This window comes from Dipodomys spectabilis, unplaced genomic scaffold, assembly GCF_019054845.1.
Source record: "Dipodomys spectabilis isolate Male_0828 unplaced genomic scaffold, ASM1905484v1 ptg000024l, whole genome shotgun sequence".
In the NCBI taxonomy this organism is placed as follows: Eukaryota; Metazoa; Chordata; class Mammalia; order Rodentia; family Heteromyidae; genus Dipodomys; species Dipodomys spectabilis.
This window is the reverse complement of record NW_024870701.1, coordinates 5,565,010-5,591,502: the sequence shown is the minus strand read 5'-3', so window position 1 is coordinate 5,591,502 and position 26,493 is coordinate 5,565,010. Positions and strand designations below refer to the sequence as shown.

Genomic DNA, 26,493 nt, shown 5'->3' with positions numbered 1-26,493 from the left:
CCCAGGTGTCTTGGCCCAGGGCTTACTTTTTGATCAGGATGAGCTGTAACAAGTACACTAGCCCCTGTCCCACACCTCCAATGACAGAGAGGCTCCAGGCTTTCCTTGCTATGGTTTGGACTGGGTAGCCTCCTTTGCTTCTGCCTCATTCCAGACCCTGATTCTCAGAGATCCTTAAAACATATCCACTGTCTCCGTCTTCTGTTCCTTTTATTCTTGGAGGTTACTTTTTTGCTGATACCAGTTACCAAAAAGAGAATACTTTTCCTTACATTTCTAGATCTCTCACTCCATTAGCATATAAACTACCTACCTTCCTTCCTTCCTTCCTTCCTTCCTTCCTTCCTCCCTTCCTTCCTTCTGGACCAGCCAAGGGGAAACTACCTGGCTCTCCCTCTGAGCTCTGAATCCCACTCCTCTGCCCTCTCTACCATTTAAAAAAAGTCATCTTCCATTCTTACCTTCCTATCTCCATCCTTCTTCTCTCCCCCATCCTAGCCACACTCATGCGCTGGTTCAATCCCCTTCACTACTGCAACTCAACCTGTTTCCATCAACTTTCTCAAAGCTCAGCTCTTACTCCACATTGTCACTACCCATGTCTCTCTCCAGCTCATGAACCTCAGAGCCCTATTCCCAGCTGTCTACCTGATAACTCACTTGAAGGTACTTCTTTCCCTGTCCACTCAAAATGACCTGCCAAACTCCTATTTAACCTACAGGCCTCAGCTTCACCATTGCTCTTGTTAGTTGTCTACATGTCATGTTTGGAAGAACATTTTGCTTTTCCTTTATGATGCCCCTCACAAGAGTAGTCCAGTCATCACTCTGAAAACACTACAGGATGGAATAGGAGAAACCCTAGGTCTCCTTGGCATAGGCCCAAATTTTCTTAATAGAGACCCAGAAACACAACAAATCAAAGAAAGGTTGGACAAATGGGATTGCATGAAATTGCAGAGCTTCTGCATGGCAAAGGACATAGCTAGCAAGATCAATAGAAAGCCCACGGATTGGGAGAAGATCTTCACTAGCCATACAATGGACAAGGGTCTCATATCTAAAATATACCTGGAACTCAAAAAATTAAATCCCCCAACAACATATCTTCAAAGAAACAACTGCCCAATAAATAAGTGGGCTAAAGACTTAAAGAGAAACTTCTCTGAAGAGGAAAGAAGGATGGCCAATAGACACATGAAGAAATGCTCAACCTCTCTAGCCATAAAAGAAATGCAAATCAAAACAACATTGAGATACCACCTCACCCCAGTTAGATTGGCTATAATCAAGAACTCTAATAACAACAGCTGCTGGAGGGGATGTGGGCAGAAGGGAACCTTACTGCATTGTTGGTGGGAGTGTAAACTTGTTCAACCACTTTGGAAAGCAGTATGGAGATTCCTCAAGAGACTACATATAGAGCTCCCCTATGACCCAGCAATTCCACTTTTGGGCATTTACCCAAATGATCACAAACAAGACCACACTAAAGCTACCAGCACAACTATATTAATTGCAGCATTATTTACCATAGCTAAGATATGGAACCAACCCAGATGCACCTCAGATGGATCAAGAAAATATGGTATATATACACAATGGAATTCTATGCCTCCATCAGAAAGAATGACATTTCCCCATTTGTTAGGAAATGGAAAAACTTGGAAAAAATTATATTAAGTGAAGTAAGCCAGGCCCAAAGAAACATAGGTCCCATGGTTTCCCTTATTTGCAATATCTAGTATATGTATGAGTCAAGCGGAAAAGGTCAGATAATGTGATGTTAGGAAAACGAACCCTTAAATATGTATTTTAATATTTTTTTTCTTTTTTTCATGCATGTGTTTCTAACGCATTTATAAGATTATTTCTTTGTTGCTTTGTATGTCCCTCCCCCACAGTGTAACCCCCGCTTTCACTATATTTGATGTCAGTATAACTTGTGGAGGAGATGGGGACAAACAAGTCGTTTAAGGATTCAGGTGGACCTGTTGCAACAATGAGAAGTACAAAATGTCATGTCAAAAACGAGCTTTACAATGTCGGTGTGGGGGGGGAGGGGGGGAAGGATTGGGTGGGGGGGAGGGGGGAGGCTGGGAAGGGAGGTGAAGGATAAACAAAGGAGGAGGCTGCAATGCTTGATAAGAAATGTATGCATTATCCTGCCCATGTAATTGTAACCCCTCTGTACAGTATGTTCTCAAATAAAATAAAATTAAATTTAAAAAAAAAAAAAAGAAAATGTGGTATATATACACAATGGAATTCTATGCCTTCATCAGAAAGAATGACATTGTCCCATTTGTTAGGAAATAGAAAGACTTGGAAAAAATTATACTAAGTGAAGAAAGCCAGGCCTAAAGAAACATAGGTCCCATAGTTTCCCTTATTTGCAATAACTAGTATATGTCTGAGTCAAGCAGAAAAGGTCTGATAAGTTGATGTTAGGGAAATGAACCCTAAGATATGTATTCAAATGTTTTTTTCTTTCATGCGATTGTTTCTAACATATTTATAAGATGATTTCTTTGTTGCTTTGTATGTCCCTCCCCCACGGTATAACCCCTGCTTTCACTGTATGTGATGTCAGTATAATTTGTGGAGGGGAAGAGAAAAAACAAATCGTTTAAATAGGTATACAGGTGGACCCATTGTAACAATGAGATGTACAAGTTGTTATGTCGAAAACGAACTTTACAACTTTGGTTGGGGGAGGGGAGGATTGGGTAGGGGAGGTGTGGGGGGATGGGAAGGGATGGGAAGGGAAAACAAAGGAGGAGGTAACAATGCTTGATAAGAAATGTACTCATTATCTTGGGGCTGGGAAGGTGGCTCAGTGGTAGAGTGCTTGCCTTGCATGCATGAGGCCCTGGGTTCGATTCCTCAGCACTACATAAGCAAAAAGAAAAAAGCTGGAAGTGGCACTGTGACTCAAGTGGTAGAGTGCTAGCCTTGAGGTGAAGAGCTGAGGGAGAGCGCCCAGGCCCAGAGTTCAGGCCCCACAACCGGCAAAAAAAAGAAATGTACTCATTATCTTGCCCATGTAATTGTAACCCCTCTGTATGGTATTTTCACAATAAAAACTTTTAAAAAGAGTAGTCCAGTCAGTATTCATGGATTTGACATTGTGAAAGCAGGATGAATGCCAGGTTATCCTGCCCCTCATACCAGGAGCACTTCTGGTATGAGTTACTAATGAAAAGCAGGCAATCTGGGAATTGTGACCTACAGAACTTACAGACAGAAGGATGAACAGATAAGCCAAAACTTTGCTGACAACTAAATGGAGCCCCCAAAGCTACAAAAGAATGGGAATGTAAGAATGACAATAGAATGAGGAAATAAGAACAGGACAGTCAATCTTTGGTCTCACAAAACCCTATAGGGTGTTCTTCTCCCACAGTATAACCCCTGTTTCACTGTATTTGATGTCAGTGCCTTCCATCTTGTATATACATCTTTCTAATTTGGGGGAGGGGAAGGGAAATAACAAAATGCTGAAATAAGGATACAGGTTGACCCATTGTAACAATGAGATGTACAAGACACTATGTAGAAAATGAACTTTACAACTTGGTGGGGGGGAGGGAGGAGTTGGGGAAGTGGGGAGGGAAGGACAGTAGGGGAAAAACAAAGGAGGAGGTGACAATGCTCAATAGGAAATGTACTCATTACCTTACTCAGATAACTGTAACTCCTCTGTTCAGTATTATTACAAAAAAAAAAAAATTTTAAACCCTATAGGAAACAGAAGGAAAGACCTACCAATCAGAAAGCCTTCAATTCTCTCTATTTAATCCAAGTCCAAGCTCTGTAATAAGAAAGATGGCCAACATGGTGGAGGTGGGGAGAGAGGTACTGTCTCCTCCATGGCACATCTATGCCATGTGTTCTCTTCCTCTGCCACTTTTTCTAACAAACTTGTCGATCATCTTTACTTGTGTTTGTGTCTTGCCTGAATTCTTCTTCCAGACACAAAGACCAAGACTGTTTAGCTGCCCTTAACGTTCCAGTACCATATTTGGTGCATTGGCCAGGAAGTTAGAGATTAAGTATGTCTTTTTCTGACTTGGACTCATGGAATGCTCACACTTTGGCTCTACAGGACAGAACTTTCTTTGCCTGGATGAAGGTGATGCTAAAAGGCAGCCAGAAGTCTGAGGATTGCACTTAACTTGGCAGGAAACAAGACTACTCAAAGTCAATTTCAGTAAGGGGACCTGTCCCCTCTCCCATCTGTTCTGGATCCTATGAAGATTCCTGCCCACCAGGCATCTTTGATGGCAGGGCAAATGTGGGGGAGGGTGACGCTTCAGGGAATATTTGTGAGGAGATCAGGGGAATGAAGTTCACGCGTGACATTTTATCTAATGAATATAAGAACTCAGCCCAGCTCTGCACTGGTCAGGAAGCAGGTGACCTTGACCACATTGAGTTAGACTTCCCTGAGCTTCAGTTGCCTGAAATCCAGCTCTGGAATTTCTTTGTCAGGCACTAGAGGCAAGAGAGGAAATCAGAACAGAAGTCAGGGAGTGGGCAGAGTGGGAAGACAGACCCACCACAGAACGTGTGTGTTAAACAAGGAGCTAGGAGCCATGGGCCTGGGACAATCAGCTCCAGGCACAAAGGTGGGTGTGGGGGCAGCATATTGCCACACTGCTCACTGACTGATAGGGGGAAAAACACTTTCCATGCCAGCAAGAAGCCTACCACAAAAAGCAGCCCAGCACCTACCTCTCAGGAAATGAGGTGTGGGAGTTAACAAAGTAGGTGGTTGTGAGCCACTAAGAAAGGAAGACCTGGGTCTACTGTGGGTGGAACTCCAAAGTTCTATCACCTCCAGGATCCACAAAAGAGCCGGTTCTTGCTCGCTTTCCTTAAGCCCATCCCCACCCCCTCCTGATTCTCTCATTCCTTGGTCTTCCTCTCTCCAATCCATTTTTTCTTCCTTCTCCCAAATGACACACAAGAGAGGTTCTTCCCATAAAACTCAATGTCATCTTTTACCATCTTATAAATATGGAATATTAAAGCTCTTATAGCTACACAGGGACCACAGGGGCTTTTCAGGTGTAGCTTGGGAGATCCTGCTTACTTATAACATGTGTTTTGAGAAAAGATATGAGTTTTAAATATCTGATATAAATTTTGGCACACACCATTTGTTCTTGAATATGACTTCCCCCAAGGCAAAACTAAATTCAGCAAAATAATATTTAAATGTGAAAACATTCACATTTCAAGGTGAAAGGGTGGCTCACTAATGACCATGTAAATATCAACTCTGGAGAAGGCAAGGAGACAGATGCACATACAGCAATCTGGATGGAACTTCCATAACATAAAGTACAGGAACACAGAACGTAGAACACTTGGTGTGATGGCTCTGTAAACAACCAAACAACATACAGAAAGCAATACTTTTTCAGCTGTACTTGGATGTTAAAGTCAGAACCTTGTACTTGCTAAGCAAGCACTCTACAAAGTCATACCCCCAACCCTTTGTGCTTTTGTTATTGTTTTAATATTTTCATTGTAAAGATACTGTACAGAGGGGTTACAGTTACATGAGTAAGATAATGAGTACATTTCCTATAGAGCAACGTTACCCCCTCCTTTGTTTTCCCCCTACCATCCCTTCCCTCCCCACCTCCCCAACTCCTCCCTCACCTCTTCCCCGCTCCCCCCACCGCCTCCCCGCCAATGTTGTAAAGTTTGTTTTCAACATAATGTCTTGTACATCTCATTGTTACAATGGGTCAACCTGTATCCATATTTCAGCATTTTGTTATTTCCCTTCCCCTCCCCAAATCAGAAAAATGTATATACAAGATGCAGGGTACTGACATCAAATACAGTGAAAACAGGGGTTGTACCATGGGGGAAGAACATACAAAAGAAACAAAAAAATCACATAGTACATTATAAATACATTAGAAACAACAGCAAGAAAGATAAAACCTCTTGTGTCCCTATCTTGGGGTTTATTGTGCTTAGCATCATCTTATATGATCATATGTACATAGCTTTTGACCTTTTCTGCTTGTCCTAGACTAGTTATTGCAAATAAGGGAAACCATGGGACTTATGTTCTTTTGGGTCTGGCTTACTTCACTTAATGTAATTTTTCCGAGTCTTTCTATTTCCTAACAAATGGGGCAATGTCATTCTTTCTGGTGGAAGCATATATAAATATATATATATATATATATACACATACACACACATATATACACATATATATACATATATATGTGTATATATATCACATTTTATTGATTCGTTCATCTACTGAGGGGCATCTGGGTTGGTTCCATATCTTAGCTATGGTGAAAAATGCTGTGATAAACATAGTTGTGCTGGTAGCTTTAGTATGGCCTTGTTTTTGATCGTTTGGGTAAATGCCCAAAAGTAGGATTGCTGGGTCATAGGGGAGCTCTATATGTAGTCTTTTGAGGAATCTCCATACTGCTTTCCAAAGTGGTTGAACAAGTTTACACTCCCATGCTTTTGTTATTTTTCAGATACGGTCTCCTACTTTGGTCCAAGCTGATCTGCAACCATGATCCTCCTACTTCTGCCTCCCACAGGACTAGGATTACAAGCATGTCTGTCTTTTTCTTTGCTAGGGCCTTACTAACTTTTTTATTAGGATAGCTTTGAGCCACATTCTTCTATCCCTACATTTCAAGTAGATGGGATTACAGGCATGGGCCACTGCACCCAGCCCCAAAATGACATTTCGTATTTTATAGGTTATGTATCATAATGTCAGAGTGTTTAATCGGGAGCCAAAAGTGCAATCTTTTGGGCATAATAATAGTACTTAATGTTGGAATTTTTGAAAAGCCCAGCCAAATGTATCCCTCTTTCTGATCTAGTTACAAACCAATTAAGACATAAACCAGAGGAACAAGCCAGCTAAGACAAAAAGCCCCCTTTACTTCATGGCAGGCCAGAACCAGAGGATGCAACTTATGGCTGCCGGTGGTAGACCTGCCTTAAATGCTCTGTGGTGCAAGGGTTCCGTGTGGCTGTGATCGCATTAAGCAGAGAAGACCTCCTGACTGCCCAGGTGTGTTCTCAAGGAACAAGGCAAATCTCTGACATCCGCTTCTGGATTCACATTCACCATCTAGAAGAAGAGCAGTAGGCAGGGACTGGGCCACATCCCACGTGGAGCCTCCCTACATGGGAAGAGCCAATCAGTGAAGTCCCGCCACAAAGAGTTGGCATGGGGAGTGAGAGTAGACTCCTACAGCGCATCTGACACTGAACAAGGCACATAAGAAGTGCTCCTCTGCAGAGGTGAGGGCCCCTCTGGGGACAAAGGAATCTAAGGAGAAATAGCAAAGAGGTAACAGAAGGTGCTTATGACAGGGGAAGAAACAAAAGTGGAGTCTTGTGAGCAGGGGAAATGTAAAAACAAAGCATAGGAGGTTCTCCCGGGGGTTGGGGGAATAAAGCACTGTGTGCTGGGAAGTATGTTTCACTGTCTGTCTCCTTCTCGCAGGACTGTCTAAAATTCTGTCCCTTGAAAGAAGTGGATATATTCCTCTGAAACCAAATGCAAATCTCTCTTCAGTCATTGTGTAAGTATACATTGCCATATGTTCTGGATGGTAGAAGGGGTGGAGGAGAGAGCAGGAAAAGAGTCCACCGTCCCCAGAAAACTTAAGATGGTTGGTCTATGGATAAGGCCTAGTATTTTACCAACGAACTCCTATTAACTTATAAAGACCTCCTATGAATCTTTCCAGAATACTTCAAGCAGAGGCAATGCCTCCCTCCATGGTGAACACACATACCAAGACATACCCTAATTCATGCATTTGATTCCTCAGGAAAAAAAGGAAAGCCTGGAAGCCAAAGACTGTGTCCCGGAGCTGGAAAGCCAGAGCTCCTTCACTCAGCTCCTCGAGCTGCAGAACTTGAACTCTACCTGCTGGGCTTTCCAGAGCTTGAAAAACACAAGTTCAAGGTACAGGATTCAGGCAGATCGTTGCAATGGCAGCTGAACAAGAGGAAGGTGACGCCTGCAGGAAGGATTAGTCAGCAGTTATGAAAATGATGCCAAGAATGAGTGAAAAGAGGAAGAAGAAGGAAAACCAGCATTTGGTGAGGATTTATATGCTCTAGTACTAATGCTCCCATACTTTGTAACCCTAACAACAAACCTAGTAAATCAGCACTAATATCTTCAGATGCAGAAACTAGAGTTTGGGGAGGATACATAAGGCGTCTATCATCATACAGTGAGTAGGTAATGAAAACAAGTGCTCAACCCCCTGTATCTAATTCTAAAGCCTGTGCTTCTGTGCGACTAGCTATCCCGCTATCTCAAACAACTTACAGGCAGACAAAGCCAGTGCGGGGGGGGGGGGGGGGGGCGCTTGATGCTGAAAGCCTCTAGCCTCTGCTTGCCCTGAAGGTCATTTGGTTCAGGCAGACTTTTCCTCCCTGGGTGGTTATGCCGGGGCTGGGTGTTGCCGCACAGCCCAGTTTTCCAGCCAGCCTGTGTGAATCATACCCAAGAAAGCCAACTTTTGTTTATCAATCAAATAGGAGGTATCTGAAGGATTGCCTGAGGATGAGAAGTTTGAGCAGAGACTGTCCAGACCTAGCACAGCCATTGAAGAACTTCTGCCTACTCTTCCTCCTGGATTTCATCTTTCTGCACTGAGACTCTTGCTTCTTTTCTACAGCTCACCCTTCTGCTGGCCTCAGCTTTTGCCTTGGCTCGTCACTTCTTAAAGACATTTGAGTCCTGGCCTCTGGAGAGTTTGGACCATGGAATCTGACATCATTAGGAAACATCTTAGCCTTTCAGCATCTACAAGCACACTGCAACCTTCTGAGTCAAACAGATGCTTCAGATGTTCATTAAAGTTTGAGAATTGTTGGTGCCAGCTGGTGCTATATATATCTCCTTCCACTCACTGGGAACACAGGCAGGCGCTGCCCTTTCTCCTGTGAACACCTGGTCTCCAGTACATTTTAAGTCGATGTATCCTCTCTCCTGAGGACATAAGCCTTTTAATTTCTTTCATCTCAGTTACAGGGATTGCTAAAAAGCCTACTCTGTGGACCACCAGTAGCTCACACGTGTAATTCTAGCTACTCAGAAGGTTGAGATATTAGGATTACAGTTGGAAGCCAATCCAAGCAGGAAAGTCCATGAGACTCTTATCTCCATTTAACCAGCTGTAGCTCACACTAGCCTTCAGCAAAATGTCTCAGACACAGCACCCAAGCCCTGAGTTCAAAGTCCCAGTACTGGCATCAAGAAAAAAATAGCGCCTGGGTGCCAGTGGCTCACACCTGAAATCCTAGCTACTTAGAAGGCTGAAATCTGAGGATCAAGGTTCAAAAACAACCCAGGCAGGAAGGCCCATAAGACTCTTAACTCCAATTAACCACCAGAAAACTGGAAGTGGCGCTGTGGCTCAAGTGATAAGAGTGCTAGCCTTGAGCAAAAGAGCTGAGGGACAGTGCCCAGGCCACAGTTTAAGCCCCACGACTGACAAAAAGAAAAAGAAAAAAATAGCCTATTCGTTATCTTGAAAGTATGTCATCCTATACCAAGCAATTGCTTCCAAGCCATCCCTTTATAAAGCTCTAGTTTGGGCCGGAGGCATGATTCAAATGGTAGAACACCACACAGTGAGCAAAAGCATCCTGCTCTGAGTTCAAGTCTCAGTCCCAGAAGATAAAAGGTGGCTATTTTTCCTACCATGGGAATGTTTGTCTTACCATACCATGCAAACAGGCCAGTTTGGGCAGCAAATAAGTCAGGTAGCTAACATTGCATCTATTTGCACAGGTCTATTCAGCAAGAAATTTTAGTGTGGCTTTGTATACATATAGAAAAATCTTACTGTGACCCATAAAGATGTACTGTGTATCAGTTGAATATATTTTAAAAAGAAAGTTCGGTGTGTAATTTGCTTTATGAAGGCCCATTTGTCTCCAGAATAAGCAGTAACTCTTAGCAAAAGGAAAACTAATAATAGTCAAGGAGAAATGCAACGTGGGTGGGAAGGGGTCTTTTAAAAGAATGCCTGGAGGTATTATTCATAGTTGAATACTTAGCATGAGTCTCTACATATTCAGACACAAACCTAGTCCCAGCTATCAACACATGTAATTATCTGTCACTGGAAAGATTTCCAGGAGCAAAATAAAATATCTGGGAATGACATAGTACAATAGATAATGAGGTCTTATAATTAAAGGATATATTTGCTCTACAGAAAATGAAACAAATCAGTTTAACGGGGAAACAGCTGCATAAAAGTAGATTCTTTTGGTTCAAATCATAAAAGGCAGCCTTTGACACATGGACTATCTGCTCCCAAGTTGGGCTTTTTCTTTGTGAAAGTCTATTTTAAAAGGAAACAGACATTGCCAGGCACTGGTGGGTCATGCTTGTACTCCTATTTACCCAGGAGGCTGAGCTCTGATGATCAGGGTTCAAAACCAGCCTGGGCAGGAAAGTCCATGAGAGTCTTATCTACAATAAACTACCAAAAAGGCTGAAAGTGGAGTTATGGCTCAAGTAGTGGAGAGGTAGCCTTGAGCAAAAGAAACTCAGGGACAGCACCCAAGCCCTGAGTTCAAGCCCCAAGACAGGCAAAAGAAAGGGAACAGAGGCTATTGCCAGCACATAGAGCTTGAATGTTTCTCCAGACTTGCATTGTATTCCTGTCCTGACTCAGAAATTCACAGCACTAGAAAACAAGTATTTCTAGCTGAAGACACAAATGTTTCAGAGTTAAGAGAATAATAAGCTCAAGTATAGTTTCACGGTTTCAGTCAAAACAAAATATGGAAAAGGAAAATCGTATTTTTACAGTTTCAATGATAGCTTGGATTTATCTACCCCCCATTTTGTTTAAGAACAAAAGAAGGGGAGGATAGCACAATGTTTAAGGATATAAAGACAAAATGTTGATGCAACATAAAATCACCAAAACACAAAACAAGAAAAGAAGGGTAAAATGAAAAGCAGAGATTAAGCAAGCTCGTGTACACACACACACACATACATGCACACACGCACACACGCACATACACATGCGTGCACTTGCGCACACACATGTAAGATGAACTTTTAAAAATTCTATTGTGCCATCACCTCATTCATTTCCTTTTAAGCTTTCAGAAGTGATTGGTGGATAATTCAGTAAATTTCAACCAGTTCTACAACCTTTTCAAGGCAGAGTGCTGAGTGCCATGCAACATCCCAGCAGGAGACAGAGGACCTGCTAGAAGTAAGTGATTGATCAGTGTTTTTAAAACAGCAGGCTGGGTTGTTAAGGAAGCCATGATGGCAATACACCTCAGAGCCCAGAAACTAAAGTTGTCTCCCACCCTAAACCAGAAAGAAGTGGAGCCCAGTTGCTACAAGCCACAGCCAGTAGAGGGAGTTCTAGGAACAGATTACCTACCCCCCCCCCCCCCCCAAGCCCATTTCATTCTTTGTCCTCAGCATCTGCCAACATGTCAGGGGCCAGATCCTGCCAGAGGAGCTGTTGACGCTGCTGGGAACTTCAACAGGCTCAGCACTAAGCAGAGAAGGGTGAAGAGAGGAGGAAAGGGAGAATTGAGGCTTGAGCTTGAGGCTATTTTAACATTTTTAAGTAATTGACAAACATACCTAGTACTCTACAGTCAAATCTCAGCCTGAGGAAAGACCTGTGACAGACAAGACAGGCTGATATCAGGTTGGGACATTGGACACAATGACTGAAGAAAAGTTACAGAAGATCATCTAGAGCAGCTATTCAAAGAGTGCTCTAAGGCACAAATACTGGTCTGGGGGCTGCTGCTCATCCACAGTGAAAAACAAACAAGAGATTGACAGTAAACATTTAGCGACATCTGCAATGATTTGAAAGAGTGAGCTAATGCCCGTCGAGTCTATTCTTATGAAGTTTGTATTCTAAACATTTTCAGGCTTCCCCCCACCCCAACCCTCCTACTTTCCTCAGAACTCATTTTAATTATATTTTGCAGAGGTAACAGATTAGAATTTTTCTTTTAAAACAGTCTGTTGCCACAGATGGGTTGAAGAGCCCTGGTTACAGCATTGTTTTTCAAATGTCAATGTGTATGTAGTCTAGTTGGTGACTTAAAATGTGGGTTCCAATTCAGTAAGTCTTCTCAAAATTCTGTATTTTGAAAAGGCTCCTGGGAATTGCAGTTGCAGCTGGCCCAAAGAACACATTTGGAGCAGCGGAAGTCAGAGGTTCCCAGGCTGTAAAGAAGCTGGGATTCGGGGATGTTGGATGCACAGACACTGCTGGGCTGGATGGTGGTTTGTGATATGAGAAGCAGAACATAAGGCCTGGAAGAAATAAGCAAAGTTAGGAAAGAAAATCATGTCCAGGACTGAGTGGGTTGCTGGGCTTGGAGAGAAATGAGTTTAAGCAGGGGGTTGGTACAGTTGCCATGGCAACTAACAATAACAAGCCCGGCAGCCTAGGCAAGGTATCAGACACACCTGTACTAAATACAGGTGAGTCTCTGTATCCAAGGCTCCAAACTGCAGATTCAACCAACCACACATCAAAAATAATTGGGGGAAAAGTTGTGTCTGTACTGAACATGTACAGAATTTTTTGTCATCATTCCCTAAGTGATACAGAATAACAACTATTTAAATAGCATTTTTAAGCTGGGTGCCAGTGGCTCACATCTGTAATCCTAGCTACTCAGGAAGCTGAGCTCTGAGGATCCCAGTTCAAAGCCAGCCCAAGCAGGAAAGTCCATGATATACTTATCTTTTATAATCAACCACTAGAAAACTGGAAGTGACGCTATGGCTCAAAGTGGTAGAGTGCTAGCCTGGACCAAAAAAGCTCAGGACAGCACCCAGGTCCCAAGTTCAAGCCCCATGACCAAAACTAACTAAATAAAGTAAATAAAGTAAAATAAAATAAACAATATTTTACACTGTATTTAAGGGGTTATAAGTAATCAAGAGATGGCTTAATATATGGAAAGATGTGCATAGTTTATACATGAGTATCATGCTATTTTCTATAATGGACTTAAGCACTGGTGCATTTAGGTTTCACTGAGGCTGCAGTGGGTACAGACCCACTGATGCAGGGGAGCGGGGGATGACCAGGTACTTTCAGGCCCAGCCCTATCCAGGACCTGAGCTGAGAGACAGCCAGGCCTAGAGATGTGGGCTTATTATGCCTTTCCCTAAAGCAGAAGAACTCACAAAACAGCTGCCCTCTGCCTCTCCCTGCCTGCACCTCCCTCCACAGCAAAGAAACTGGCCTTTGCTCTCCACTCACCTTACCTCACCTCTACCAGTTCTGCCTTCCATCCTTATACTAGCAGTCCAAGCGATTCTGCTCACTTCAGACCTTTTTCTAAAGACACCAGCTTAGATTCCAGTCTCCCATGCCTGCCTGGGACTGTGGATTTAGACAGATCCTGAAGGGGACAGAGCTCCCAGCTTCTGAGAAGCCCTAGCTCTCTCTACCATCTCTCTAGAGCCCCTGGAAGACATGTGGTTGAAGCAGGCAGAGAGAGAGATTGTGAGAGGCAGGGAAAGAACTGAATGTTCTATGCAGGCTGTTCTGCGATCCTGAGGAACAACCAAGGCTCATGGCTCCAAGTGCTCAAAGCTTAAAGAACAGAGTGTGCCAGGCCTGGCACGCTCCATCTGGAATTCCTCGTCGTGGAACATTTGTATCAGTGGGGGAAGAGCTGGAGGAAAGTGCAAACAGCTCAGGAGCTTGCTCTCCAGTTGAGGGGTGGGAGGACAATCCTTGTCTGCAGGTTACTCTGCCCACATTGGGGGAAGTCTCATGAGAGAGAATTGCTAAAGATGCCAGGTATGAGAAAGGGAACCTGGCCCCTCCGGACAAGTAGGTCCTAAGTGTGTGCCACCAATGAAGTCAGTTGGGGTAGGGGCAGTAAGGGCAGTTGTGGAGGCGGGGCCTGCTAGGGCTGACACCCTTACAGATCCCTGCCCCTGCCCCACCCCCAGCCCAATGGCTGAGCAGCATCTCAGCCAAGGACACAGCACAGAGCCCCTCCCCAGATAGGCAATGACCACAGGAAAAGTGGTGAGTTATACTTAGAAAAGGTGGTTTGATTTCGGTTTCTGTTTTTCTATAAAGGAAGAAAATTCAGTGGGAGAATGAAAAATGAATCTGTTCTTTGTTGTTCTTCCTTTCTTTCTTGCTATTTTTTTTTTTTGGTGGTCTAGAGTTCAAACCCAGAGGCCTTGTACTTGCTAGAGTACAAGCAAGTATTCTACTGAAGAGCCATTCTTCCTGTGCTGACAATGAGAAATACAGTTGAAGAAAGAGTCACAAAGGTAGAAAGAGGAAAAGAAGAGACATGGAAAGAGAAAGAGCAGATAGATAACCAGGTACTCAGGAAGGCTCCGGGGTCACTGAGTGGGCAGATATGGAAGCAAGGCCCATGTGGGAAACAAGGCACTGGAAAACAGCAGGCAGAGATGCCAGGGCCCAGCTGCTCCCCTGAGACATCTCTCTTAGCTCCAGCTCCCCATAGAGTCCTGGTGAAGAATCCATGAAACTCAGCTTTTCCTTGTAAATGTCTGCCATTAATAGTAAAACTTTATTTATAGCCAAGATATGTTTGAAATCTCAAAAGTTTCACCAGGGAAGAAACATAGTTTTCAAGATTTACTGATCATGCTAATAAAATGTGCTCTTAAAAAAAAAAAACCTTCCAATTTCCATTTACTAGGTATTTTCTGATTCTGTTATCTTCTGATTCTGTTGGCACTTTAGGGTTCAGGCAGATCAACCTCATTCTGAGACAAAATCCTCACACGTTTGTATTGGATGGAGAGAGGAGAGGCAACTCACCCTGCGCTGTTGGTGGGAATGCCACAAATCCTACCAGGAATCATTCGTCATTTTGTCCTCTAACTTTTTCCCAAAAGGAAAACAGCTTTATTGTTTTACTAACTTTAAAAATAATGTGGAAACTACAGATAGAAGCCATTTAACTTTTGACAAAGGAGCCCAAAACAATACATTTCTCCAATATGTTGGAGAAAAGACAGAACTCTTAATTGCTCAGGATATAAGAACAAAAACTGAACAAATCAGACTAAACTAAATTTAAAATCTTCTGCACAACAAATGGAACAATTACCTCAGTGAAGAGAAAACCCACAGACTGGGAGAAGTCTTTGCCAGCTATTGATTGGATAAAGGGTTAATATGCAAAACACAAATACTCAAAAGAAAAAAAAACAGCAAAAGAACAAATAATCCAATTAATAAATAGGCAAAAATAATTAAACCATTCTTTAAAAAGTTATACACAAATAGCTAATAAGAATAGGAAAATGTTCCATATTCTTAGTCATAAAAGAAATACAAATCGCAACTATATTGAAATTCCATCTCACCCCAGTCAGAACAGGCAAAAGATAGTGAAAGTGGGGGATAAGAAAGTACCCTCATTCACTGTTGGTGGGAATGCCAGTTAGTCCAGCCACTACAGAAATCAGTAAGGAGTTTCAGTGAAAAGCTAAAAATGACCTTCTGACCCTGATATTCCACATACAAGAGGGGTACTTATGCACCCATGTTTATCCCAGTACTATTCATAGTAGCCAAACAGTGGAATCAGACTAGGTTCCCCACAAGTAATGAATGGATAAATAAAATGTGGTATATATACACCATGGAGTATTACTAGCCATAAAAAAGAATATAATTATGCCATTTGCAATGAAATAGATGGAACTGAAAATCATCATATTGAGTGAAATAAACTTAAAAGGCCAAATATCACATTTCTGCTCATATGCAGAATGCATGTCTAAAATTATTTTTAAAGTAACAAGAATAATGGGACTTAAGCACAAAGGGGAAACACTATAGGATGAGAATAGGTGTGTAAGGTGGGGAACGAAGAAGGTCTGAGAAGGGAGGAGGACCGGAGTATGTTACATATACATGTATAGCATTTTATAAAACCACCAAAGATTGATCACAAAAGGAAGAGCGAAGAAAGAAGGTTTAGGGAGTATCATAGAGAGGGTAAACATTCAAAATATGGAATTTTCACACAATACCTTCCAGTGCTATCAATAAATCCTAAACACATAAAAAAATTAAAGAAAGTATCAGCAGAAAAAAAGGAAAAGAAAAGAAAATATAGACACAATAGGTGACACACATTGCTCTCATAGTGTGGAAGACACTATTATTCTTAGTCTCTTCTATGATGTCTTGTTAATACCTCACCATGACTCTATGTGGCTGGTACTAGACTCATCTCCTATTTCACACAAAGAGATTGATCCCAAGACATTAGCTAGAGGGTCCAGAGTCACCCAGGTAGAAAGGTGTATAACCAGATGGGTAGCTAGGTAATAATCCAGAGTTAATGACCCAACTGAGACTTACAGAAGAAGCTAAAAACCGCAGGTAATTCCATCATCCAGAGAAAAGGATGTTTATCTGTTTTTTTTTCTGGTCATGGGGCTTGAACTCTGGGCCTATGCACTGTCCTGAGCTCTTCAGCTCAACGCAAGTACTCTACCGTTTGAGCACAGTGCCACTCCCAGTTTTCTGGTGGATTATTTGGAAATAAGAATTTCACAGACTTTTCTGCCCGGGCTGGCTTTGAACTATGATTCTCAGATCTCAGTCTCCTGAGATTACAGGGATGTAATCCTAGCTGTTAATCATTTTATAAGCAACCTTTCCTGATTTTTGTTTATATGTGCCATATATCTTTTACTATAATGAGATCATATTTTACACATATATGTAATATGTATTATACATTTATATATTTATACTCATATAAATATGTATAATGTTATCTTTTATGTTTTTTCTTCAAAATACAGTGTGGACATATTTGTGTCACTAAAGACCACTCTAGGGGATCATTTTCATGGCTGCATATTCATCCATTGACTGGATCAGCCCTTTTAATGGACTTGGGATTGTTTTCCATTTTATGCTATTATGAATAGTTCTCAGATCAGACACTGAGTTTTTATCACATATTTCTCCAGAACAACCTCACAGAAGTAGTGCGTCCATGTCAAAGACAGATAGCAATCTTCTAAAATGAAAATACTTGGAAAGATATTACATGAATGTTGAGTTCAAAGAACTAGAGAATGAATATATGTATAGCACATTTTTTGATTTAGGAGAATTAAGGCAGCTTACATTCAGTGGAAGCCTGGATGGGGGGGCGGGGGCAGAAGGACTAAGGGTGGTAAAGAAGTATCAATGACAATTCTTCTAAGGAATAATCATTTTTACTTGTCTAATGTTTACAATGCTTGATGAACATTTGAATGTGCCCAGAGTCCTCTCCATTTCCAAATCTAGCACCAATGCCCTACCCCCAGCCTGCTCTGGCCCCATGGTCTTTCCCCTTGCTGACCACCCCATACAACCAAAGCTTAGCATGGTGGCCTGGAGCCTTCTTGACAAGATAGTAATTTCCCTTCCTGGTCCACTCCTTATCTATGTCCTGGTAGGTCACTTCCTTCTACTCACTCGACTACATGGAGATTGGATTGACCTTTCCTAAGTGGTGCCAGGAACTTTGAGCCTATTAATTTTGGTCTCATCAGAAAGAGCCAAGGACTTGGGAGTTCTCAAGAACTAGACTCTGTTTACATGTCTGCTGACAAGTCCTGTGACAAACCTTTAAGATGTAGGTTGAAGTTGCATATGGGGCATGGCTATAAACTTAGCACTCAGGAAGCTGAAACAGAAAGATCATGAGTTCGAGGCTAGCCTGGGCCTTGAACTTGTAAACCCTGTCTCAAAAATAACAATAATGATAAAACATAGGGGCTGATTCAGCACCCAGCGGGCTCTTTTCCCTGGACTGTAGGTTTCATTTTTCCATGTTGCCATACCCTGGTTGTCTGTCACCTTTCCTGACTAGAAAAATGAACTCTGATAACTTTACTATGGCCTCATTTGGGGAAGCAGTCAAATGCCAAAGTCCTCACTGCGTGTGAGTCAGGGCTTCTTGGTAAGTCCCCAAGGAGGTTACAACACTTTATCATATTAACTTCTATCTATAGAGCATAGAAGAAAATGCTAGAAGGAAAGTATTTCATTTCCTAGTATTGCTACTTTCTGGGCCAGATTTTATCTCTGCTCAGGACATCTGCTGTCTGTCCATAGCCTACTGAGTGTTTTAGAAGGAAACATATGTGGTTTGCTTTCTGTTATATTTGTTGTATTTGTGGTGCTAGTTATATGAAAACTAACAAATGTAAATGTGAAGGGGGTCTTTAAAATAGATCAGGGTTCTCTATGATCATAGCAAAACATATCATCAGATGGATAGTATGAGAGAACAGTGTTTAATTCAAGTGTTGTTGAGAAGAATAATGTATTCCAGGACTCCCCAGCCCTGTAGATTTAAAAAGAATGTTGTATACACACAGCATTTAAGGAGCTCATAATTTAGGCAGCCTCTACCACACGGCTTAGCAGGAACTCAGAGGATACAGACATGGTTGAAGGAATGTAAGATTAGGATTCATTAGGATGCTGAAGGAAATCCATCCCTCTATCCTCCCTGCTCACAGGAACACACTCCTGGGAAGAAGGAATGCCCTAAATTCCAAAGACTCTGCTTAAGCCATTCCATATCCTAGAGCTTGAACTCAGGGCCTGGGGCATAGTCCTTGAGCTCTTTTTAGCTCAAGGCTGGTGCTCTACCACTTAAACTTAAGCCACACCTCCATGTCCAGCTTTTTGCTGGCCAGTTGGTAGCTCAATCCTCAGATGTTAGCCTCCTGAGTAGCTAGGATTATAGGTGTAAGCCACTGGAGCTGGCTCACATTTCACATTTGGTTTTGTTTGCTTGTTTGGTTTGGTTTGGTTTGTGCAGGTTCTAGAGCTTGAACTTAAGACCTGGGCACTGTCCCTGAGCTTTTGTACTTAAAGTGAGTACTCTACCACTTCAGCCACAGCCCCACTCCTGGCATTCCGGCAGTCAATTGAAGATGAGTCTCCTGGACTTTTCTATCCAGGCTGGCTTTGAACCATGATCCTCAGATCTCAGCCTGAGTAGCTAGGATTATAGGTGTGAGTCACTGGTGCCTGACTCACATTTTACTTTTTATGTGAAGATGCACGTATTACATTTAGCCAGATGATAACAAAGCTACCTGTAATCCTGAAATGCCAATAATGAATTTATAACAACTCAACAATGCATATTCAAATGAACTTGAACAACCCCAGAAGGAATGACTCACGAAAGTACCCTAATGTGCCACCTTATGAGGGAGAAATTACCCTCTATATCCTGGCTGTTTTAGAAAAACAATAATGAAAACCTCCAACAATTCAAAAGAGAAAAACAAGCCCCTCTTAACAAAATAATCTGTCAAACTGACTACAGCAAACTCAAAGTCAAATTTCAGTTTGGCAGTTGGCAAACAATATATTGGTCTCACAAGCGGATGACCTATGTTTTATTTCCCACCATGCACCAACATTCATCCTTTCCTAACTCTAAAGTATGTCTGTCTTTCTCTCATTTCTCAAGTATGTCTGTCTCTCTCTTCCTCCTCTCTCTTCCCCCTTCCCCTCACTCCTTTGCCCTTCAACTCTCCCTCTCTCTCCAAGTCTCTCCCTCTCCAAGCCTCTGTGTGAACTCAGGGCCTGAGTGCTGTCTCTGAGCGTCTTTGCTCAAACCTAGTGTTCTACCGCTTGAGCCGCAGCTCTACTTCTACTTTTTGTAGTTAATTGATGATAAGGGTCTCACAGAAAGCGGGGGGGGGGGGGGGGGGGGGGGGGGGGGGGGGGGGGAGGGGGAGGGGGAATTGTTGGTGGCTCACACCTGTAATCCTAGCTATTCAGGAGGCTGAGATCTGAGGGAGGAGGAAGTCCGTGAGACTCTTATCTCCAATTAACCACCAGAAAACTACAAGTGACACTGTGGCTTAAAGTAGTAGAGTGCTAGCCTTGAACAAAAGAGCTCAGGTATAGTGCCCAGGCCCCAGGTTCAAGTCCCACAACCGACAAAAAAAGAAAGTCTCACAGACTTTCCTTCCTGGGCTGGCTTCAAATCCTGATCCTCATATCTCAGCCTCCCAAGTAGCTAGGATTACAGGCATGAGCCACTAATGCCTGGTTTGCTATTACTCTGAAATTGTTCAGTCCAGCCTCTCAGTGACCTTTTCATGGTTACCACAGCAAACAAAAGGAAACAGATCTTGCCAATTGGGCATAAAATATGAATCATACAAGATAAAGCATACTTGTAGACATGCATATTGCTCCAACATAAAGCAAAGAAGAAATGTGCTCTGGTTAACCTAATTTAAATTCCTTTACCTGAGTACTTTTAATTTTCCCAGAGTACTTTTAACAGTATTATGTGTTGTTCTTTCTAAAGACACAAAAGTTAGGAGTGTTTATTGATGTTCACTTTATTTAATAAAAATTATGAACACTGTCTTTGCAAGTTTAAAAATGAGGCAGTTAACTTAAACTTTAAACAACAATCCTATGGGGTTTACACAATCATCTAACGTCATAAGTGAGGAAAATGAGGCTGAGGGCAGTAAAGTATACAGGGAAGGACCATACAGTGAGTACACAGTACATCAGGCATAAGCCAAGGCAGGCTGAATACAGGAGAACACTGCCATCCTGGCAGAGAGCAAACTCAAGGTGAAATCCATCACTGAAGAGATCTGTCAGCAACAAGCAAATTACTAAGTTCCTCCTATGTTGATGTTTTCTGAATTTAACCCCTTATTTAAGGAGATATCAATATATCAAATAGGTCTTTTCTCTTTTTTTTCTATTTTTTTGTTTGAGACAGGGTCTCACTATATAACCCAGGCTGATTTCAATCTCTCTAAGGATAGAGAGATTCTATAATCCCAGAGATTCTGTAATCCCAGAGAGTTCTGGAATTACAGGCATGCATCTCTACATTTACCTTAAAGAGATACTTTACAAACAAGGTTTTTAAAAAATAGCATTAATTATGTCAGATGCCAATGGCTCACACCTGTATTCCTAGCTACTCAGGAGGCTGAGCTCTGAGAATCACAGTTTGAAACCAAGCCCAGACAGGAAAAGTCCATGAGAATCTTGTCTCTAGTTAATCACCAAAAGAGCCAGAAATGGAGCTGTGGCTCAATTGGTAGAACACCAGCCTTGAGTGAAAAAGCTCAGGGACAGCATCTAGGCCCTGGGTTCAAGCCATAGTACTGATACCAAAAAAAAAAAAAAAAAAAATGGCGTAAGTATCTTTGGTATGGATCATTTTATTTATCTGTTTTTATTTTATTTATTTTTTGGTATGGATTATATTAATTGGTTAAAATCTCCCATTAAATACAGAAATCCTCAATTTAAGTGCTGTAATAACTAGGCATGGTAGCACATACTGGTAATCCTAACATGCAGGAGACTGAAGCAAGAGGATGAAGAGTTCAAGGCCAGCTATGTTTACATAGCAAACCATATATTCTCGGGGCTGAGGGAACATGGGGTGGGGTGGGGCATGGGGTGGGGCATGGGGTGGGGTGGGGCATGGGGTGGGGTGAGGTGGGGCATGGGGTGGGGTGGGGTGGAGCATGGGGTGGGGTGGGGCATGGGGTAGGGTGTGGCATGGGGTGGGGTGGGGTGGGGCATGGGGTGGGGCATGGGGTGGGGTGGGGCATGGGGTAGGGTGTGGCATGGGGTGGGGTGGGGTGGGGCATGGGGTGGGGCATGGGGTGGGGTGGGACATGGGGTGGGGTGGGGCATGGGGTGGGGCATGGGGTGGGGTGGGGCATGGGGTGGGGTGGGGTGGGGCATGGGGTGGGGCATGGGGTAGGGTGTGGCATGGGGTGGGGTGGGGTGGGGCATGGGGTGGGGCATGGGGTGGGGTGGGACATGGGGTGGGGCATGGGGTGGGGTGGGGCATGGGGTGGGGCATGGGGTGGGGCATGGGGTGGGGCATGGGGTAGGGTGTGGCATGGGGTGGGGTGGGGTGGGGCATGGGGTGGGGCATGGGGTGGGGTGGGGCATGGGGTGGGGTGGGGCATGGGGTGGGGCATGGGGTGGGGTGGGGCATGGGGTGGGGCATGGGGTGGGGTGGGGCATGGGGTAGGGTGTGGCATGGGGTGGGGTGGGGTGGGGTATGGGGTGGGGTGGGGTGGGGTGGGGCAGGGCGGGGAGGGGAAGGAGGGGGAAGGAAGGACATTGACATGATTAGTGTGCATCCTGGTTCTAGTCATTATAAGCTAAACCTACTGAGTTAATGCTGCTGCTATGATTACTGACTTAATGTTAGCTATTGGAGGGATAAAACTAACTCACAGTTGAAACTGGGGTTATACAGTCTTTGGGCCTAGGCAGCATCTCTGTGAATTATGTTAGATGCTAACTGATGCAGAAAATATCCTCAGAAGAGAACTAATTTAGCACAAACTATGGGCTAAAGAGGTTGAGTGCCCTTCTTTATTACCAAACTATACCCAATAAAAATAACACACACAAGAAATCTCAGTCTTGTTCAACTCCCAAATAGTACTTCCTTCTTTTATTTCTGTCCAATAGAACTTTTTTAGATGAACTGTATGCTGTGTGCAATGGTATCCAACAAAGAGAACAGTATAATCATAGGTACTGTAGTCCAAAAAGGGAACTATTGGTAAATTCATTTGTTGCTGCTGCAAAACAAATGATTATAAACTTAATGGTTTAAAACAATATATTATCTTGAAGTTCCGCAGGTCAAGAGTCAGGCATAGCACAACCAAGTTCTATGTTCTGGTCAAAGCCACACTTGATTCTGCCACTTATAGTTATAGGAACAGTTGGCTGGAAGGTGTAGGAGGGCACCCTCAGTTTCTAAAACTCATTCTGAGCTCCTTGCCTCATGACTGGCTCCATGGGAAGTTCAGGGCATGGTAGCTTTCCCTTTAAGGCCAGCAGGAAAATTTCCCACAGGTCAAATTTCTTTCTTCAGTCCCTTTTGAGAGCTCTACAAATAAGAACTGATCTTACCCAAGATAATCTGCCTTTTGGGACTTTTAATGCATTCACAAAATCTTTTGTCTGTGTCATATAAGCTCAACTGATATAAGCTCCAAGTGCTGCCCCACCCAGGAAGAGAAAGTATGTGCCAAAAGCAGCCATCTTGGATAGGACAGGCTAAATTCAGGCTCCACTGTGAACCAGTTACCCCAGTGAGGCCCCAAACTGTAGCAGTAGTCAGTGTTTGTAGAGTTAGGATTTCCAGGAAAGAGAATGTTGTCGAAAAATACCATTACCACTCCCATGTCCTTAGCAGCATGACTCCTTAGCAGCATGACTTACAATAGCCCAAAGCTGGGAGCAATCCAAATGCCCATCAATGGGTGAATGGGTAAATATAATGTGATATATATATACACAATGCAATGTTATTTGCCCTTAAAAAGGAAGGAAATTCTGCCACATGCTACAGCACAGGTGAACCATGAAAGTTTAGTCTGAAGGAAATAAGCTAGTCATAGAGATAAGCACTCACTGCATGACTCCACTTACATGAGGTTCTGAGGGGCATTAATTCACAGGAAACAGATGCCAATTACCAGGGCTTGGGTAGAGGTATGAAAAGGGATTGCCAAGTACCAAGCTCCAGTTGTGCAAGGTAAAAAAGAATTCTGGAGGCCAATGATGCTGACGTTTGCACACCAGTGTCAATACATGTAAGGCCACTGAAGAGTGTGCTCTCAAAGATAAACTTTATCATTTCTACAACAATTTTAAAAAATAATTTAATGGTTATTTTTTCCTTTTATTCTTATTAATTTTATTTTTTTTTTTTTGTTGGTGTGGTACTGAGGAACTGAACCCAGGGCCTCATGCATGCTAGGCAAGCACAGTATCAATAAGGCACATTCCCTGCCATTTAACACAATGTTTTTTAAAGCAATTAAAATCAGGCTGGGAAGGTAGCTCAGTGGTAGAGCGCTTGTGTTCCATGCATGAGGTCCTGGGTTTGATTCCTCAGCACCACATAAGCAGAAAAAGCCAGAAGTAGCGCTGTGGCTCAAGTGGTAGAGTGCTAGCCTTCAACTGAAGAGCTGAGGGACAGTGCCCAGGCCTGGAGTTCAGGATCCACGACTGACAAAAAAAAAAAAAAAAGCAATTTCTCCAACAAAACAATTTACAACTAATTTTTTTCACTCCCTTAATAGTCAAGAATAGGGATTTGCATTTTGACTAGTTTTAAGGGTAGAAAATAATAATGTCTATAGATTTCGCAATGGTTAATGAATTAAAAACTGAAGTTCACTTTTATAGTAATTTCTGTTCTGTCAGAAATCACAGATGGAAGTAGAGGTGTGGCTCAAATGGTAGGGTACCAGCCTTGAGAAAAAAAAAATAAACCAAAACCACTAAGAGCAGGAAGACCAGAGCTCAAGCCCCAGTACCTGAAAATTCACACACACACACACACACACACACACACACACACACACACACACACACACATCACCACAGAAAACAATGGTCCAAACTAATGGTTCTGTTGCAGTCAAAGGCAAAACTCACTTGACCCAGATCCAAGGTGAGGCTGACTTTGTTGTACTGTGTGCCAGAGGAGAGAGGAGGGCTTTGCCACCACCGTTCGGATCCATCAATCGCATATGCGGCTGGATGTGCCCGCCTGGAATCCTCAGAATTGCAATAGTCACAGAACTGGCCCTAGGAAAAAAAAGAATTTTTTAAAATTTCAAGTCATTTTTTTTCTTACCCATTTAGCAAAAGCAGCAACGAAATCAAGACTTTTATAACCAGCTGCTGAAATTCATCCTAATGCGTTCTGAAGGCAGTAGGGCTTCCCACTTTCCATTTAATCTTAAACCATACCCCCTGCTTATACCTCTGACTTTTGTTACTATTATTGATATACCTCATTTGCATCTTCCATCTAATACAGGTATGTTTTTCTTGTCCCATGTAATGTTTTCCAAAATGCCAGTTAGCCAGGCACCAGTGGCTTACATCTATCTGTAATCCTAGCTACTCAGGAGGCTAACCAGCAAAAAGCAGGAATGAAGCTATGGCTCAAGCCAAAGTAAGAGAACGAGGACCTGAGTTCAAGCTCCAGGGCGCGCACACACACACACACACACACACACACACACGAGGGCTAGTGTGGTAGCTCAAGACAGTAACCTGCAATATTTGGAGATGGAGGCAAAGTATCACAAGTTCAAGACCAGCCCAAGATGCATAGGGAGACCCTTTCTCAAAACACCAAGGGTATAGCCAGGGGCTGGTGGCTTATGCCTATAATCCTAACTACTCAGAAGGCTGAGAGCCCAGGATTATGGCTTGAAGTCAGCCTTAGAAGAGAAGTTTGTGAGACCCTTATCTCCTATTAACCACAAAAAATCTAGAAGTAGAGATGTGGCTCAAGTGGTATAGCACTAGCCTTGAGCAAAAAAGCCAAAAGGAGAATGCAAGGCCCTGACTTCAAGTTCCAGTACAGGCCTCCATAAAAGAGAGGTAAAGTGACTACCATAAGCCATACAGGTAGAACCTGCTAGGACCAGGACCTGTGTGTGGGGCTGATGCTGCAGTGTATATCCCAGGACACTTTCTGTCCTGACCAAGCTGCTCTGTGAGCTATATCAATAAGCAGTAGCCCAGCGGTAGTGGCCCATGCCTGTAATCCTAGCTATTCAGGAAGCTGAGATCTGAGGATCATGGTTCAAAGTGAGCCCCTAAAGGAAAGTCTATGAGACTCTTATCTCCAATTAACCACCAGAAAACCAGAAGTGGAGCTGTGGCTCAAAGTGGTAAAGCACTCTTAAGCAAAAGAGCTCAGGGACAGTGCCCAGGCCCTGAGTTCAAGTCTCATGACCAACAACGAAAGAAGAGAGAAAGAGAGAAAGAAAGAAAGAAAGAAAGAGAGAAGGGGGAGGTAGGGAGGGAGAGAGAGAAAGAGACAGAGAAAGAGACAGAGAAAGAGAAAAAGAGAGAATGGAAGGAAGGAAGGAAGGAGAGAGAGAGAGAAGGAAGGAAGGAAGGAAGGAAGGAAGGAAGGAAGGAAGGAAGGAAGGAAGGAAGGAAGGAAGGAAGGAAGGAAAGAAGGAAAGAAAGGAAGAAACAAAGAAAGAAACAATGTCTTGGGTTGGACAGAGTATAAGTACTTCAGCAATTATGTGGCTTTCCAAAAACCTGCCTACTACCAGATGTGTGGAAAGAAACTCAGATCAGGAAAAAAGCCCTACCTGGCAGCACAAAAATACCCTTGCAGCACGCACCGAAATCCTGGCAAGATGAGCCTTTAACTACACTCATCCATCAAGAGCCGCACTCCATACCAGCAACATTTCACACTGCCATAGACTCAGCCAGGCCTCTTTGAGGTTTTAGAGGCTACAGCGTCTCAAGTATTGAAACTTAGGCCAATTGAAGCCCCGAAGTAGAGAGAACTGTCTAAGTGTTCCAGTTCCAGACCTGAGAACTTTGCAAA

At 43.0% G+C, this 26,493-nt stretch overlaps 1 protein-coding gene across 1 annotated transcript in view; it reads right to left on the bottom strand.

Moving 5' to 3' along the window:
- The window catches only part of Lama3 (laminin subunit alpha 3), a 227,740-nt gene that overhangs the window by 185,491 nt on the left and 15,756 nt on the right, over positions 1-26,493 (bottom strand). The window contains exon 2 of the mRNA XM_042675276.1: positions 24,561-24,713. Within this exon, the coding sequence (XP_042531210.1) occupies positions 24,561-24,713 (153 nt within the window). The remainder of the gene's footprint in view (positions 1-24,560; positions 24,714-26,493) is intronic.